Here is an 18,190-nt window from a genome sequence, read left to right on the forward strand (position 1 = left end):
CTCTGTACCTTCTTTCTTCTAGCCTTATTTCTTCCCACCCATTCGTTCACCCATCTATCCATCCACTTTCCCATCCATTTCTTTTATCCATTCATCTGTCCATCCACCTGTCATCTCTCCATCCATCCTTCTTTCCATTTATCATCTCTCCATCTCTCCTTTTTCTATCCTCCCATCTTCCCATTTATTTACCTGTCATCCATCCTTTCTACCTTCCTTCCATCATTTTATCCATCCATTCATCCATCCATCCATCCACTTATTAACCCTTTTATCTACTTTTTTACTCATTCATTATTCATCGAAATCATTCATTTGAAAAACTTTTGAGGCCCACTATGCAAGCCACTATGGTAGTCCCTGACCCTCAGAAATAAATATGATCTTGCCTCGAGCATTGCATAAAGTGTGCTAGTGGGGACTGCCAGTTTCAAGATCCTATTGTCTCCTTAGGGCTGCCGCATAAATAACTCCACGGCAGGAGTACCTAACCCTGATTCCTATGGTGTCCTAGCCTAGGGGTCGCTGAGCTACCTAACTCTGTTTCCTCCTTGGCCCACAGTCCCTGCTCTGATAACCATAGGCGGCTACGGCAAAGAGAGGAAGAAGCAAGGTGTCGCCAAGGAGCTGGAGACAGTAGGGTAAGTCGAAGCAAATGAACACACAATCAAACTAAAATTTGTGGATATTTTCCTTGGATTAAACTTTCATCATGTCTTTCTCTTATGTTGACAGTTTCGATATCTCTCTATTTCTTGTCTTGTTATATTTGTAAGCTCATTAACACAGATTTTGAAGTTCTTAATAATTGGTTTCCATTCAACTTTCTTCATCCATCCATCCATCCATCCATCCATCCATCCATCCATCCACTCAACGTTTACTGAGTGCCCATTATATGGCAGGCAGTGTGCTAGGCCTGGAGCTACAGCAAGGAACAAAAAAGGACAAAAATATGTGTCCTCATGAAGTGGACAGTCTAGTTAAAGGAGACAGACAATAAATAAATAACTAGCATGTCACAGGGCACAGGTGCTATGAAGAAAAATAAAGCAGGGAACAGGATGGGGTGCCAGGGATATCCTCCCTGAGAAAGTATTTGAACTAAGATCTAGAGAAGGCTTTCATGCGGGAAGAGCATGTCTGAAAAAGGGACCAGCACGTACAAAGGTCCTGAGGCAGGGCATGCCTGGTGTGTTCAAGGATCACCAAGAAGACCAGTGTGGCTGGAGAGCAGGGAGAGTGAAAGAATAGGAAATAAGGTCAGAAATATATGAGGGTGGGGTGCGTCAGATCACACAGGGCCTATAGAGTGTGGTGGGAAGCTGGGTACTTTCTCATATGAGATGGGAAGCGTGGGAGGGTTTTGAGCAGAGTGACATGACCTGACTTAGATTTTCGCATGGTCTCTTTGAATGCTGTTTGGAGACTCAGTTGCAGAGATGCAAGGAGGGAGTCAGGAGACTAATGGGGAGGCTACTGCCATGGTCCAGATGAGAGACGAAGTGGTTTAGATCAAGGCGGTAGCCCTGCACCTTGTGAAGGGTGAATTGCAGGGACTGGAGACAGACCAGTGTGTTGGGGACAGTGGTGGTGGGGGTTAAGCTTCCAGGACGGTGCCTGGCACATGGCAGATACTCAATAAATGTCAATTGAAAGAATAAGGTCTGAACGAAGGCAGTGACAATGGAGATAGAGAAGAGAGCTATACTAGTTAGGATTCCTTTCATTGCAAGTGACAGAAACTCAGCTCAAACTGACTCAAGTGAAAAGGAGAATTATTGGTTTACATAACTGGGTAGGAGGTTTTGAAACAGTATTACTTCAAGCATGGCCAGAGCCGAGAGGCCAAATAATGTCAGAACTCACTCTCATATTCATATTCTCTCTCTCTCTCTCTCTCTCTCTCTCTCTCTCTCTGTTTCTTATTCTCTCCCCTTCCCTCTCTCTCCATGTATTGGTTTCATTTTCAAGCAGCCATTCTCCCTGCACTGGCCAGTATGGCCACCAGCAGCCCCACATCCTCCCAGCTCAGCAACGCCAGTGGAAGGAGCCTCTCCTCCTAGTCTCAGCGTGCCATTTCTGGAGGAGAATTTTATTGGTCCTGCTTGAATCCCAGGCCCATCCATGAATCAATCACTGTGGCCAGGAAGATGGGGACTCTAATGGGTCAGCTTCAGTCATCTATGAAGGCTAGTGGCAGGTGTGGGGAGCCAGGACCAGCCACCCTGATTGATTGCTCTTCCAAGACCAAAAAGCGTGGGGCAAGAGTTCCCCAAATACACCACCAAAAGGGGAAGCGGGAGCGTATTGGGAAGACAAACTTTCCATTTATCACAGGCTCTGGTAAGGAACAAATTCCTGGGGAGTTCTGGGGCAGCTCAGAGAGGAAGGAGCTTGGAGACAGGTTCCTTCCTAGAAAACTCTTCTCCTTAGGCCTCCCAGAGGCTGTAGCCACCAGGGGGCACCAGGCCCACACAGAGTCATCCCTGAGTCCTTGACAAGCTGCATCTCCTCCAGCAGGGGGAGCTATTTACTGCTACTTGTAGAGAAGTTGGGTAGAAGCAAAATTTTGGTGAATTGGCTTTTATTTCAGATACCCCAGAATAGGGAGCTTCCTTTTCAAAATAATTCTTGTGGAGAATCTCTTCTACAAAATAGGATCTTTTGTAAAACGCAGTGGAATGGTTAGGAGTGTCAATTTAGGCTTTTCCGGTTCAGGTGGTTCCATTTTAGGCACGACCACTTAGTAGCTGTGCTACCCTGTGCAAGTTAACTCGTTGATCCTCAGTTTCTTAATCTGTAGACAGAGGCAACACCTACCTTACAAGGTTTCTCTAGTCCATTGGCCCAATGATTCATTCTGCAAATTTTTACTGAGTCGGGACTTTTCTAGGAGTTGGACACAACCATGAATGGAACAAACACAAACTCCGGCCTCTGTGGGGCTCACATACTCGTGGGGAGACAGATGAGAAATGAACCATGTAGCCTTTTGGATTCGAGCCTGACACCTGGAAGCCCTCAATGAGGTTAACTTAAAAAGCAGGAGCTGAGTCTCTTGTATGCAACCTGTTGACATAAATTGGATTGCCCAAAAGGTTGCTATGTTGGGGGCACATTGTACTAGCCTGGGCCTACATAGGACTAGGTGTACAGTAGGTGCTTCATAAATGCTCACAGGTGCTTGGGGTGGTGTCTCCTTGTGTGGCTGCAGGTACTGTGTCCAGTTCCGTCTGGGGCCCATTCCAGGGAGCTGCCGGCAGGTGAGGGCACCCCATGCCCAGTGGATGAAGTATCTGGCCCAGGGTCATATGGTCTGTGTGAGGTGTGAGTGGCCTGCCCAGGACATCAGGAGCCGGCGCTGCTACGGAGACGGTGGTGAGGCTGCCGGGTGAGCAGTGGGGCCGGGACCCGGGAACATGTGACTGCAGAGTCTGGGGTTTCTTTGCTGCCTGAGAGATGATGGTGCCATAGGAGCGAGATGCTGATCCCTGGTCAGGGCCAGTTCTTGGAAGATCCTGGTCTCAGTGTCTGAGGAGGAGCAGCTCTTGCCTCTTAGAGCTGTGTGACTCAGGGCAAATCTCATAACCTCTCTGAACTCCAATTTCCTCATCTGAAAATGCACATAATAAGAGAAGCTCTCCACGGGGCATTGGTGAAGTTTAAGTATGATTGTGTATGTTGGGGACTGAACATAGCTCCTGGCATCCAGAAAGACCTCAAGAAAAGGGAGTTGATATTATTGTCGAATCCTTACAGTTCCCTTTAAAAGCCAAGTTTGGTTACTCTCATTTTATAGATGGGGAAACTGAGGCTCAGAGAGGCAGTGTGCCTTAGCCAAGGTCACACTGCAAGATACTCATTTGGGGGCTTATATCAGCCCCCTAGACCTCCTCTCACAAGGGCAAGTGTCTCAGAAAGTACATAACATGCTAATTATAACAGCAGCTAATATTGAGTGCTTACTATGTGCCAAACATTCTTCTAACCTCTTTATATAAATTCGTGCATTTATTTATTCATTCATTCAATAAATATTTGTTGAGCACTTACTATTGAGCATGTGCCGGGCAATGTTTTAGGCACTGGGAAGACGCCGTGAATAAAGCGGATGTGGCCCCTTCTTTACAGAGACAACATTCTGCTGTGAAGAGACAGACGTTAGGAAGTAAATCTTTAATTTGTCAGGAGGGAGATAAGGAAAGGAAGCAGAATGAGTGGGAAGTTCTGGGGGCTGTTATTTTTCAAGGAAGATGACACGGAGGAGGTGACATTTGAACAGAGATCTGAAGGAAATGAGGGAGGAAGCCATGTGGATATTTGGGGGAAGGTGTTCCAGGCAGAGGGCACAGCAAGTGCAAAGGCCCTGAGGTGGGAGTGTGCTGCCATTGTGGCTGGAGTGGAGTGAACGAGGGGAAGGGTGGAAGGAAGTGAGGACACGCTGACACACAGTATGCCATTGAAACATTCCATTAACCCAGATGGATACTTTTAGGACCTTTACTTTCCAGATGAGGAGACTGGGCAGGAAGAGGTCCCCAAAGTCACACCTCCAGCAAGCGGCAGAACCTATACTGTTCAGATCCCTGAGCCAAGCTCTAAAGACTAGTCGAGACTGTTCTCACTGCCAGTGCTTTTCCAGGGATTATTATCGTGTAGCAACAGGAGCACTTTCTGGGGTCTGTCCAGGGAGTTCTTCTCCTATTCCTAACAGTGTTAATTTCTGCCTTTTAAAATTGAGGAGCTCCACTCACTGCAAACCTAGAGCAGGCAATGCCAGTGACAGATGGGACGTTACGGACAGATGTTCCTGAACAAGAGGCACTGGGACTGCCCAGATCTGGATTCAAACCCAGCCTCTGGCCCTTACTAGCTGTGTGACTCTGGGCTAACCCTCCACCTGACACCGAAAGTCCCTACCACTCGTATCGGGGGATGATCCCGTGCCCTTTGAATAGCACCTGGCTTCTCATAGATGCTCAGTAGTGGAAGCTGCTGTCGTCGTGTCTAACTTACACAATGGGTATAATAATCCATACATTATGAAAATGAAATGTAATGGATGTGATGAACCTGGTACATAGTAGGCGCCCAGTAAACAAATGGCAGACAGTATGATCACACTCTAGCGAGGCCCTCTCTGTCTACCCCCCTCCAACTTTTCTCCCACTTGTATGTCCTAGACCTGAGATTCTACCATTAGAGATTCATTCTTTGGGCTACATGCTCACTTGTTAGAGCTTTGGTTTATCCATCTATCACTGGATATGCCTTTCTAGCCCTAAAACTCTGATTAGTTCCAAATTTTTCTTTTTGGATGCAAATACTCCGGGATGAGGAACATGGCAGTTGGTGAGGCTGAGATGAGTCTGTAGGAATCTCTGGCTCCACCAGGGAGGGGCAGGAATGAAAAGAGAGCCAGGGCTATGCCAGAGAGAGCCCCCACTCCCCGCTCCCACCCCGGCCAGGCTCACAACAGGTGACGGAAGGTCTGATTGGGGCATGAGCTCACCAGGCAGGACTGGGCAGAGCAGGAGGATCAAAGTGAGGATAGAGACGAGCTGTCAGCTGGATTCTTTCCGTGGGCAGCTGGCGAGGGCGGGCGTGCAAAGGGCATGGACCCGGGAGGGATTAGCCTGTTGGGTGGGGATTTTAGGAGGGTTTATTTAGCCTGAGAAGTGTCTCTGAGTTTGGGACAAGCAGAAAGAGCACCTGCCATAGTCATGCACCTACTGCATACCATGCACCAGGTAGATGCTTTACATCATTTAGGCCTCCCAAGCCTTTTTGAGATAAGGGACATTAACTCCATTTTATATAATGAGGATGGCAATAATAATGGTAACTTTAAATGCTATTATTTGTGAAGCACCTATTATGTGGCAGGTACTGTATTAAGATGCTTAGGACAGTGCTGGGCACTTAATAGGCACTCAATCGGTGTTTATTATTGTTATTATTTGCATTTTTTTTAAAAGATTTGAATTATACCTACAGAGAATTGGCTAAAAAATGTATCAACAGGTTAATAAATGTTTGGAAAGGAGACATACCTGGGTAGTCATCAGTCAAGGAACAAAACCTGGCCAGCCCCCCAAAATCCCCCTAACCACAGCCCCTGCCCTCCCCATAAAAGAAACTGCCACCCTGACTATCATGGGAATCCATTGTATAGTTCTCCTAATAGCTTTACTCACCTCAGTGGAGAGCCTTGAACACTCTAGTTTAATTTTGCTTTTTTCAAACTTTACATACACGAAAAGATGCCGGGGGTGCCTTTTGGAATCTAGCTTCTTTTGCTTGATATGAGGTTTGCAAATTTCGTCCACATGGCTGCCTTGTAGCATTAGCTCTTTCATTCTCGTTGCTGACATGGTTAGCTATTATTGTCATGATCATTTTATTTTCTCTGCACAGAGCATCTCATAGAACCCTTTCAGCACTTCAGAGAGGCAGAGATTATGGATATCTCTGTGGTCCATCGAAGAGACAGAGGAGGCTCCTAGGAGCTGGGTCATGACCCCTGCTGATTCCAGAGCCTGGTTCTTACTCACTCCCAACAGGAGGAGGCGGGGGCGGGCAGTGAAGGGAGGTTAAGAAACCTGCCAGGTTTGCCACCTCACCAGATCCTAAGAACTGGGTCCGGATTGCCCTGTGTGGCCTCTGGGGTCGGCGCTCTGTGGCCAGCTCAGGGCCATTCTCCATCAGGCACAGTAGACACAGGTCCCAGTGCTTGCCCACTTTTAGGGCCCATGAAAAATTTTTAAAAATTAATTTCTTTTCAAATCAGAAGAAAAAATATAATAATCATAAAGATCTAATAATGAATCCAGCCTGGGTTATATCGATCTTTATACACTCATAGTTTATGCACTCATAAACTATGAATTAAAAATATTTTTTGCACGGAAGAAGGGGCCCACACAGGCAAATGTCCCCGGAGCCCAGAGATTCATTATGCCACTAAACCAGCCCCATCTCTTGCAGGAACCAGCTGTTGCTGTGGCAAGCGGCCGGCCACCCCCGGTGCCAAGGGACCTGGGAGAGACTCGGGCAGCTCCGGGACTGTTCTTGCCCCGAGGTCCACAGCCTCATCTTCATCTAGCGCTGGAGCCCCCTAACTGTCCAACCCCTTTCTTTTCAAAGCCTTCTCAGCTGGCAGGGAACCCACCCCCCACCCCCAGCTTGGGATCCCACAAAACCAGGGAGCGAGGAGAAGTCTGCAAATTCGAGACTAGAGGAAGAAGCCTTGTCCTTATGTTGACACTGAAAATAGCTCTGTGTTTCCACTGGGTGCCAGCTGAGTCACAGCCTTGCGAACATCTCTCTCTAGTTCGGGGCTTCCCAAATGTCATCTCCTAAACACACTCTGGTGGCTTTTGCCCTGTTCTTCTTACCTGTACACTGACTTTTTTTTTTTTTGACTCTCTACTCCTTTTTTTTTTTTGCTTAAATAAATTTATTTTAAAAGACAGCTTATACTTAAATACATGTGTTTAAAGAGAACCGTTTTATCACAACTAGAGATAAAAATAAGTAATAGTAGCAAACATTTATTAAGTACCTACACTGTGCCATGCACTGTCCCGGCGCTTTACACGTATTGACTCACTGGATCCTGAGCTAGGTGCAGTTATTACTCCCATTTTACATGTGAGGAAATTGAGGCACAGAAAGGTAAAGCCACTTGCCTGAGGTCACACAGCTACTGAGTGACAGAGTGGGGTTTTGAAACCCATGAGCTACATCTGCCGCTACGATTCCCTACACTAGCCGTATGTCAGCACCACAAGGACAGGGTTTTTGGTCTGCCTTGTTCCCCGCTATGTCCCCTGTGCCTAGAACAATGCCTGGCATGCAGGGATGCTCAATAAATATTTGCTGAATAAATGAATGAATAGACGAATGATCATTTGCCGTAATTAAATGGCAATCAGAAAATTGAATACAGTGGAAACCAAACAAGTGTGGCTAGGTATTGTTGCCTGCCCAAGTTGCTGAACATAAAGCCTCTCTTCTTGTTTAAGCAAGAAATTAGCATGTGTTTGAGAGACAGTACAGACACACTGGTATTTAATGGTGACTTGGTCTTTGAGAAATTAGAACAATTACAAGAGACTTGAAAGGGGGCTAATTTTCTCCCTTTGCAAGTCAACTGTTATTAATATATTTTAATGGCTTTATTGAGATATAATTCACATACTATACCATTAAAGGGTACCATTTAGTCCTTTTTAGTATATTCATAGGATTGTATAACCATTACCGAAGACAAGTTTTAGAACAATTTTTGTCCCCCTGAAAGTTCTCGTGCCCATTAGCAGTTACTCCCTATTGGTCAGACCTCTCCAGCCCTAAGCAACCACTAATCTGCTTTCCATTCCTGTGGATTTATTTATTCTGAACATTTTATATAAATGGAAACATACGAATGGTCTTCTGTATCTGATTTCTTTCACTTAGCATAATGTTTTCAAGGTCCATCCACCTTGTAGTTTATTATTTAATGTCCCATCCGGGGTTTGTGTAAGACCATCTCAGTGGAGTCCCCCACTCGGGGAAGCACTACTGTCATGAAAGGAGAGTTTGGGGGCGTCGTGGCTCACTCCCTCCCCTCGCTAAGAGTGTGCCGGCCCAGTGTTCCCGGCCTTTGGACTCAGGAGCATGGAGTATGGAGTTGGGGGAGGGGGTGTATCTTTTGGCTGTCCTGGTGCTGGGCAGCAACCTGGCCCAAATGTTGCTGCTACTCAATCCTCCTTTCTAAATCAGGACTCTGGGCACTTCTGGGAATCACTGTCTGTTCCCTCTCTCTGGGAGTGAATGAGTCACTGGCTAAGCTTTTCAGCAACACCTGTGTATTGGAGGGCTGGGCAGTGGAGGGCACAGTGTGCAGACTGACCAGGAGGCCAGCGAGGCCGACTCACACCCAGGCCAGGTTTCCCTGAAGCCGGCTCTCCCTGCCTCTTTCCCGACACTTGTTTTGGCCATAGGAGGCCATTTTATGTGCAAATTATTTTATGCATAAATCATTTTACATGTGTATGGTACTGTCTTCCCAAGCAGTCTGTAAGCGCCTCAATTGCCCAGGCTCTGTAGTACGTACTTTTTGGAGTCTCTTGTAGCTACCATTTTCCCCCATCCCTAAATAGTGATGCCTGTTTTAATCCTCTCAAGGGCCCTGTAAGGCAGGTGATCTTTTATCCATTTACAAATAAGGAACCTGAGGCTCAGGAAAGTCAAATGACTTGCATGAGCTGTCATGATTAGGAAATGCTGGAGCTAGGAATGGAACTGAACTCCAAAGCCTGTGCTCTTGATTGAACAGGAAGGCAGAGGCTGTGGTGAGGAACAGCTTGGTTACAGGTATCCAGAAGGCGGAGCCACCCCTTGGGTGCTATGAAATGGGGCATTGACCTTGGGTACTTCCTCTGGAGTGTGTTGCTGGGGCTTGTGCAGAGTCAGGGAATCTGCTGGGGAGGGGGAGGTATCTCCATCTAGCTAATACTTTTTAAAAAATCTGAAATGTATTAAGGATGGAGATGAGGAGCATGGAGTGTGATGTTTCTAGAGCTTTGCCCCACACCTAAAGACCTTCAGTCAAGGAAGGCCCTTTGGGGATGAGGGACAGAATTCAACCAACTTTAACAAAAATGAAAACTTTTCGACTCATGTAGTTAAAATATCCAGGATGGATCTGCCTTTAGGTGTAGCTGAATTCAGGGGTTTAAAAGTCAAAGCTTTTATATCTTTCTTTTGGCTCTGCTCTCCTTTGCACTGGCTTCATTCTTAGGTAGGCATCTTGTGGTGGCATAGATGGCTGCCAGGAGCTCTAGGTTTTCTTCCTCCTAGTTCAGCATTGCTGAGAGGAAGAGAGATTTCAATTTCCAATGGCCTTAACCTCAGCTAAAGTCCTGGGGTTGCTGCTCATTGGCCTGGCTCATCTCACATGCTCATCTCAAAACTAGTCAGGCCGTGGGGAATGGACCGCTCTGATTGGCTGGGGATGGGCCAGGTGCTCATCCTGGAGGTAGGGGAAGAGTCAGTCCTACTTGAACCACATGGACCAAGAGTGGGGAAAGGATAGTTCCCCAAGGAAAACTCAGGGTGCCGGTATCAGAAGCAGCAGGTGTTAGGGATGGGCAGGTCCCAAACAACAGACATCCTCCTCATGGGATATGGAGGAGCTGCCATCCAGCTATCTGGCTTTGCCACCAACTTGCTATGTGACCTTGAGCAAGCCCCTTCCCCTCTCTCATCCCCAGTGTCCCCATCTGTATAGTGATGATCCCTATGGACTAATCCAGCTCTGAACATCTGAGGCTAGCAGACTTCATTTAGCTAATGGCCCAGCATTCTAGCTTAACAGATCCGAGCTGTGGCTTAGGAATGCATGGCCTTCACAAACCCTGAGATTGAACTTGGGACCGGACATCCAGCCTCCTGTTCCTGCCCATCCCAGAAGGGTACAGCCTGTGACGATGGGAGGGGAGGGCTCTGAGGAGGTTGCCTTGCACATCCCCAGCGTTCTCCATCTATAATTGGCTCCAAATGAAATGATCTCATTCCTGAACACTGAGAAGAAGGGCGGGGGGGCAGAGAAACAGCTCCTGGCAGCATCTGACATAGTTTGTGACTAACCCTTTTTCCTGCAGGAGAGAGAGACGGTTTGCTCTCTCGAAGATGATGTGAAAGTTTGAAAAAAAAAAAATCTTGGTAATAGATGGAGGAGGCTCCAGCTTTTTGGGCTTTTGAGAGGCCCAAGGCATTTCTCCACTCTGTCCAAACCAGGTATCTTCTGACTGTGGCTCGCAAGTCAACTTGACCACCAGTCACTCATGTGAACACCTGGCGGGGAGAAGGTGAGCATGGCTAATTCATCAAGCGATTTGTCTTGTTAGAGTTTGGAGGCCGGCTGAAGCTCATTTAAATGCCCATACATTCATTTTGAAAGATGAGCTCCTAATCAACTTTTAAAAAAACTTGTCACAGCACCATCTGTTTGGAGTTTGTCACTATTGCATTACATAAGAGGAAAGACATTTTTAAAGAATGCGGCTGCATTTAGTAATTGGATCTCCGGAGAGGAGCCAAGCCAGGCGGATGACACCGTGATTCAGAAATGCCATAGGCCCTTCTCCGGGGTGCGGCGGCCTCCCCGAATTCCACGCGGTCGTGGCAGAGACCTGAGTGCAGCCCAGCTTGGGAGACAGGCTCCGGTGGCTTCTTTTTCTCTTGCTTTTCTCTCCCTCTCTCTGTTACATCCTCTCCAATGAGTTCTCCTGGGTTCTCCCTCATCCCTGCCACCTCAGATCAATTCTCTGCTGTATTAGCAATGACCAAATTAATTCACTTCCTTAAGTCCCTGTTTCCTCATCTAGAAAATGGGAATAATAATTGAGTGCTGCTGTGAGGTTTCAATGTATTAGCACGTACAGTGCCTGGGGACATAGTGAGCACTTGATAAGTGTTAGCCATTACATAAAGCTATGTCTGATACATCGTAGGTGCCAAATACATGTCTGTTTTCTTTTATTTTTTCTTCTCTTTCCTTTCATTCAACAAGTATTTAGGAACACTTAGAGGCAAACTGGGCAGTTACACAGCACTTAGAAGGGCCCGGGCTTAGTGCAATGCTCTGCAGCTGTTGTTTTGAATGCGTAATAGTTTTTAAACAAGGGGCCCTGCTTTTTCATTTTGTACTGGGTCCCACAAATTATGTAGCTGGTTCCATCTAGACATGTAGAATGGTGCTATGTTTTATTGGATTGCCCAACGTTTAAACAATTGAGTCCACATATTAAAGTCAGGAGAGTTCACATAAAAATCTGGCATATTTTGGAAAATTAGAACATCTTGCTATAGTGGGTCTGCATTTCCACATGCTGCCAGTGACGGGCTGGAGCTGGATCATGGTGCCCTCTGCCTAAGGCACATGCTTCTGCCTAGCACTCCTAGGGGCTTTGAACCGAGTCCCTTTGCTCATTTACAGAGCATCCGGCATGGCAGTTGGGGTCATGGTCTTTGCCAAATATGCTTTCTGCTTTGATATGCTTTCTGCTTTGCCAGTTAACAGCCATTTAATCTTGGGCAAGTAGCTCTTTGCCTTAGTTTTCCACCTGTAAAGTGGAGATGATGATGATAATAGTAACTTCTCTTTTAGATGTGAAAGTTAGGCTGGTTGATATATGTGGAGCATTTAGGACATACTAGCAATGTATTATTATTGCTAGTTTTTTCCTCTCACCAGGTGCAGAGGCTCAGACCCCAAATCTGAGGGCTGTCCCTCGAGGAGCTAGAAGCTGCAGCAGCTGTCTGTGAGGTCACTTCCTCCTGCCATCTTAAACAACATCCCTTGTTAATGTTTACTCTCGCTCTCCACCTGCAGTGTTAGAGTTTGCAAGTGGTTCAACCTGGGCTTTCTGCGCCCCTCTCCCTAGCTCCAGGTGTGGGCATGATTGGTCCTGGGTGGACCAATCAGCATAGTTTATCCCTTTGGCTCTAGAGGGTGGTTATGGGAAGAGCATATGACTCAAGGTGGTTTAGTCAGTGTGATTCCTGGGGGTTTTGCTACGCTGTTGGGAAAAAGAAGCTCTCTTTTAACCAAGATTTCTAGCTGTAATAATGATATAACCTTGGAGCTCCTAGTGAAGGTCCACTATATGGAGAGAGAGAGAGAACACCGAGCCCTATGACATCTTTACAGCCCCATGGATCAAGCCGTACCTGAAGCCATTATCCTAAGGCTTTTAAGTTCTACGAGTTTAGATTTTTTTTCCAATTTAAGAAGGCATCTGAAATCTTGTGCTTGGGATCTTTATACATTATCTCCTATACTTCAGAGATGAACCCTGTGGGGAGAAGTTGCTGAGATTATAAAAGAATCAAGCCTCAGGGAGGTAAGTGGCTTGTCCAAGGTCATACAGCAGGTCAGTCGTTGGAGCTCAGATTCAAACTCAGGTCTCTCTGACTCCTGAGCTCTGGACAAGAAGGACTGTGGGGGTAATAGACAAAAGACCCAAGTCCCATTTTAGCCACTGTTTTGCTGTGTGACCTTGATCAAGTAATTTCTCCAGTACGAGCCTCAGTTTCCCTATCTGTAAAATGGGGAAAATAGTAATGCCCACCCCATCGGATTGTTGTGAGTTTTGAATGAGATAACCCATGTAAGTAAAGTGCTTAGATCAGGGCTGGGTATGTAGCAGTGGACATGAGCTATTATTATCATGGCTCTGTTTTTGAGGGAAGAAAGGGGTCCTGGGGGCTTTATTCCTTCACCCGCAGCCAATGTGCTCCCTGCCTCCCTGCAGGTCTCAGGTTCCCAGTAGCCTTGGGTGGCGCCTTCATCCATCTCCTCCTGCCAGACACGCAGACCTGGCTCACTTACCCGGGAAGAAGGCACTTAAGGAGCTGTTCCCCCCGTTTCTCTTTTAATTTTCATTACATAAATTTCACATTTCCTGGAATAGAGATCTTGAATGGTTGGATTCATTTGGAAATCAAGTCAGAAAAGGGCATCATTTATATTAATGGTGCCTCGAGTCTGGCTCACAAGGAGGCTGAGACAAGGATGAATGGAGGTGACTCCAGGCTGAGCTCAGATGTTGCCTTGGCTGAGCAGATACCTTTAGATTTAGGCTGGGACCATTCTTATTATGTAGGAGGCTGCTGGAAGCAAGGCCTATGTTGCACTCAGGCTTAAACCCCCCCAGTGGCTGCCCACTGCTCTCGGAGAAGACTCCATGTCATTCATCCTGCTTGACAAGGGCTTTGCGGTGGGCTCCCTCTGACCCCTCCCACCTCCTGCCCACTGCCACCTCCTGCCCACCATTCTCCTCTTTACTCAAACTTCTCCAACCAAGCCAGCCTCCAGAGGATGTTCCTGCCTAAGGGCCTTTTCACTTGCTGTGCCCTCTGCCTGAAAGTCTGTTCTCCCAGCTCTTCCTGTGGCTAGGCCCCTTCCTGCCAATCAGATGTCGTTTCGCAATCACCACCTCTGGGGTAGAGGGGTGGGGTAGGGGTCTTCTCCGACTGCTTTACATCACCACCCATTTCGTTTTCTTTATACTGCTGAGCACTAGCCTATGTCTCGTTGTTTACTTAGTTGCCAATTTGTTTATTGGCTGTGTCCCCTATGACAGGGGCCATACACTGGTGCTGGTCCATGGCCTGTCAGGAACAGGGCCGCACAGCAGGAGCTGAGCAGTGGGGAGCGAGTGAAGCTCCATCTGTATTGGCAGCCGCTCTCCAGCACCAGCATCGCTGCCTCAGCTCTGCCTCAGATCCTCAGGCATTAGACTCTCATAGGAGCACCGGTCCTTGGTGCCAAAAATGTTGGGGACCGCTGCCCTTTGAGAATATAAACTCCATGAGAACGCAGATTAGGTCTTGTCCACCTTTGTCTTCCTAGGACCTGGCACGGAGAAGGTGCTCAATAAATATTTGTGGAATGAATGTGAACTCTGTGCTGTGTGCTGGGAACACAGATAAGAGGTTACTGCCTGTATGGAGCTCGTCATCTGGTACAGAGAGGGACAAGCCACAGTAACTAACATTTAGGGACTGTGACAAGGACTTTACAAGAGATGACACATTTAATCCTCGCTAAAGCCCTTGGAACTACTTGTCACCAGTACCAGTTCATAAAGCACAGAGAGGTGAGATAACTTGTCCAAGGTCATACAACTGGAAAGTAGAGGAACCTGGATATGAACCTGGGCTGTCTGGCTCCCACATCTGCTACGTTAACCAGATCACCTAAGTCACAGGAAGTCAAAGCCTGGAGCTGGAAGGGCTGTGACGGAGCAGGCTGAGGAGGCTGCAGGAGCCCAGAAGAAATACCAGATGCTGCAGCCTTTGATGGGGAAAGGGGTCAGCAAAGCCTCCTGGAAAATGCAGTGCCTTAGCTGTGTATAGAATTATTTATTTTTAACTTTACATTATAGCTGGAGAGTCGTTAATATCTTCACATTATCCATAGTCAAAATTTTAAGTCACGCATATTATTCCAGTGAGAGGCCGTGCTATTCTTCATGGTTGGGCGATTATACGCTCGCGATTTTGACGTTCTCCCTAATGCCGCCAGGACCCACTCATTAGTGGTATAATGAAGTTCAAGCCCTGTTGGAACCCCAGCTCCTCCCCTTAGCTCCCATGGTTCTACATGCCTGGGACAAGGGGCATCTCCAAAGTAACTAAGGTGGTTAGATAATTGACAATCAAAAGGCCCTTCCCCACCCCTCCACCCTCCATGCCTTGGTGTCATGTGGGACCCCGTCTCCCCAGCCCTAAGAGGGACTGAGCTGACATTCTCTCCAGCTCAGCAGGTCCTTGGAAATTACATTGGCTTACGAAAATAAAGAAATGCGATATTTCAACAAGAAGCTAGTAGCGGTGTTTGCCTCTGGAGAGGGGAGCTGGGCGGCTGGACGGAGCGAGAGGGAGATTTTCCTTGCAGAACCTTTCATACCTTTCCCATCGGTACCATGTGAAATAATTGCCTAGTAAATAAATAAACATTTAAAAAAACTTAAAAGAAGGACACGTATTTTTGCATACTGTCTGCGGACTAAGCTTTATAGGATCAGATTCACCTTCTGTATTCACTTCAGCAACATGGGGAGCAGTTATTATTGCCCATGCTTGACAAATAAGGAAACTGAGGCCCGGATGGCGGCAGGGACTCGCCTGAGGTCGCATGGTGAATTAGTGCCAGAACCGAGACTTCATCCTAGGCCTCCTGACCTTCTGCTGAGGAAGTCTCCACCTCACCAGGCACCTCTTCACCAACAGAAGCCACGTCGAGGTGTGGATTGAGGGCCGGTGATACCATACGGTGGTTGCACGTTGCATTCACGTCATGCGATCTGGGTTCAAATCCCAGGTGTGTCACTTGCTTGTTGGGTGACCTTAGGTAAATCATGAAACCTCTGTCAGCTTGCCAGCCGGGTGACGGGACCAGCTTCAGATGATCGTAGCTCTAGCCGACATCTTGACTGCCTCTCATCGGAGGATCACTTTCGGAACCACGCAGCTAAGCCACTTCTGAATGCCTGAGCCACAGGAACTGTGTGAGGTAATAAATGTTTATTCTTGTCTTAGGCCACCAAGTGTTAGGGGTAATTTGTTGTGTGCAATGGATAACAAAGTTCCCCCTCTGTAAATAAGGACGATGGTAATTTCACAGAGTCGTGGTCGATGATACATTCATGATGACACCCATGATGATAATTGCATGGCTTGTGTTTCATAGAGTTGCTGCTAAGAATTAATTGGAAAATGCATGTGAGGTGGTTGGAACAGTGCCTGGCACACAATAAATGTTAACTAGTATGATTTTAGGTTCTTCGTGATTTCTCGTTTGTGAGGGGCTCAGCCTGGACAATAAATCTCCATTAAGGAACAGACGTAGGCCCCAGGCCGCAGTGGGAATCAGAGGGATGGTAACGGACGAGAGCTACCATTATTGAGCGCTCACTGTATGCCACGTCTTGGATTCAGCACTGTACATCTTTCCATTGAAACACTCCCGCAGTCCCTTGAAGTAGGTATTATTTTCCCATTTCCCATTTGAGAAAGCCAAGGGCCAGAGGGAGAAAATGACTTGCCGTAGGTCACACAGCACGGAAGTGTTACAGCCAGAATTCGAACTCAGATGCTTCAGGCCCCAAAGTTTCTCTTCTGAACCGCTAGATCGAGTTGCAGCTTGAAATCCTCCAAAGACCATCTTTCCTCTTTAGCAATTTCCCCTTTATGACACGGGGTTAATAGCCAACACATCTGACAACAAAACCATACGTTCCCTCATCATCCTTCAAACTCTTTCTCTCTCGGGAGACCAGAGAGTAGATTCCCTCAGAAGTTTTGTTTTTCTGATTCCAATATCCTCTCCCAGACTCTCTCTTTCAATACCCAGGAATGGGAATAAGAACAGACACGTGTACAGAAAAGCACAAAAGTATCTGCCTGGCCTTAGTCCCCCATGGCGTATCATCGTGGTGGTTTCGTTAGCAGCCAACCTTTGCAGCCCGGCACCTCCAGACATGCTGCCAGCTGGCTCTTCACAAGCAGCTCTCCTAATATTTACTGTGGGAACATGTGGCCATCAGGAGGGGCATGTCCCCAGACAGGCGATGAGCTCAGGACATGGATATTGCCACACCTGCTCCTTTCCCCAAGGAGGGTGGGAACAGTTGTGCAGCTACTGACAACACAGCTTTTTTTGAGCTTGGGTCTTGTGTGTGGGCAGAAGGGCAGACAGGGGCCAAACAAGGCTGATCGGGGTCCAGAGGGAGGGACAAGGATGCTTGCACCTGCAATGTGGCAGTGGCAGTGGCTGTGCTGGGCCTGCTTTCCGCCATGCCATGGCTTCTCAGATATTTTCGACCATGAATTTCAGAAAGAAGTATTTTTGCATCATGACCTGTAACATATGCACACACACAATTGAAATGAAAGTTTCATAAATCTATACTCACCTTATTATGAACAATGCATACAGGTCTATTCTATGCTGGTCTCGTCTAGTCTATATTATTCTTTCATTTAAAAAGTGCTAGCCATGACCCATGAGATAGATTTCAAAGTCTCTTAATGTAGGGATCTGGGTCTGTGAACTCGGATGGGACAAAACTCTCTATCTTTATTTTCACTGACCTCTAGCTGAAATGTAGCACTTCAGGTGACAAATCATAGTGGTATTAGCAATACTTGTGACATTGTCACTAATAAAAATTATAGATTGTTTTGTACCCCATTTTAGCTGTTCTGGATGCTTCAAAACAGCACTTATGCTTTCAACTAGCTTGAAAGTATTGTAGTTTCTAGACCCATTGCTAGATCTTATTATTTAATTTGTTAATAAAGAAGCATATATATATTATTTAAAAAATACTTTGATAATTGCATTTTAATAGAGTTCTTTTGTAAACCTATGTATTTTATTGTATGCACTTAAAATTATTCTTCTGAGAAGAGGTCTGTGAGCTTTATTGGACTGCCCTGGGGGTCCATGGCACATGAAGTTCTCAATAAATGTTTATGGAAAGCAAAAAGACATGAAGGAGGGAGAAAAACAAAGGAGAAGAAAGGAAGGAAGGGTAGCAGGGAGGAAGGAAGGAAGAAAAGAAGGAAGGAAGGAAGGAAGGAAGAAGGGAAGGAAGGGAAGGAAGAAAAGAAGGAAGGAAGGAAG

General features: G+C 46.7%; 1 protein-coding gene across 3 annotated transcripts in view; it reads left to right on the forward strand.

Annotated features, from left to right (window-relative positions):
- LOC120603781 (somatomedin-B and thrombospondin type-1 domain-containing protein-like) overlaps positions 1-18,190 on the forward strand; it is a 30,820-nt gene that overhangs the window by 9,254 nt on the left and 3,376 nt on the right. The window contains exons 3-5 of one of the 3 annotated variants that reach the window (XM_039864563.1): positions 563-641; positions 3,218-3,394; positions 10,656-14,204. In XM_039864563.1, coding sequence (XP_039720497.1) covers positions 563-641; positions 3,218-3,394; positions 10,656-10,692 — 293 coding nt within the window. In that variant the 3' untranslated portion in view covers positions 10,693-14,204. Of the gene's footprint in view, positions 1-562; positions 642-3,217; positions 3,395-6,990; positions 8,404-10,655; positions 14,205-18,190 lie in introns of those variants that run through there. The other 2 variants (XM_039864562.1, XM_039864564.1) reach the window with 2 other exon arrangements.

Source organism: Pteropus medius, unplaced genomic scaffold (genome assembly GCF_902729225.1).
Source record: "Pteropus medius unplaced genomic scaffold, Ma_sr-lr_union100, whole genome shotgun sequence".
Lineage (NCBI taxonomy): Eukaryota > Metazoa > Chordata > Mammalia > Chiroptera > Pteropodidae > Pteropus > Pteropus medius.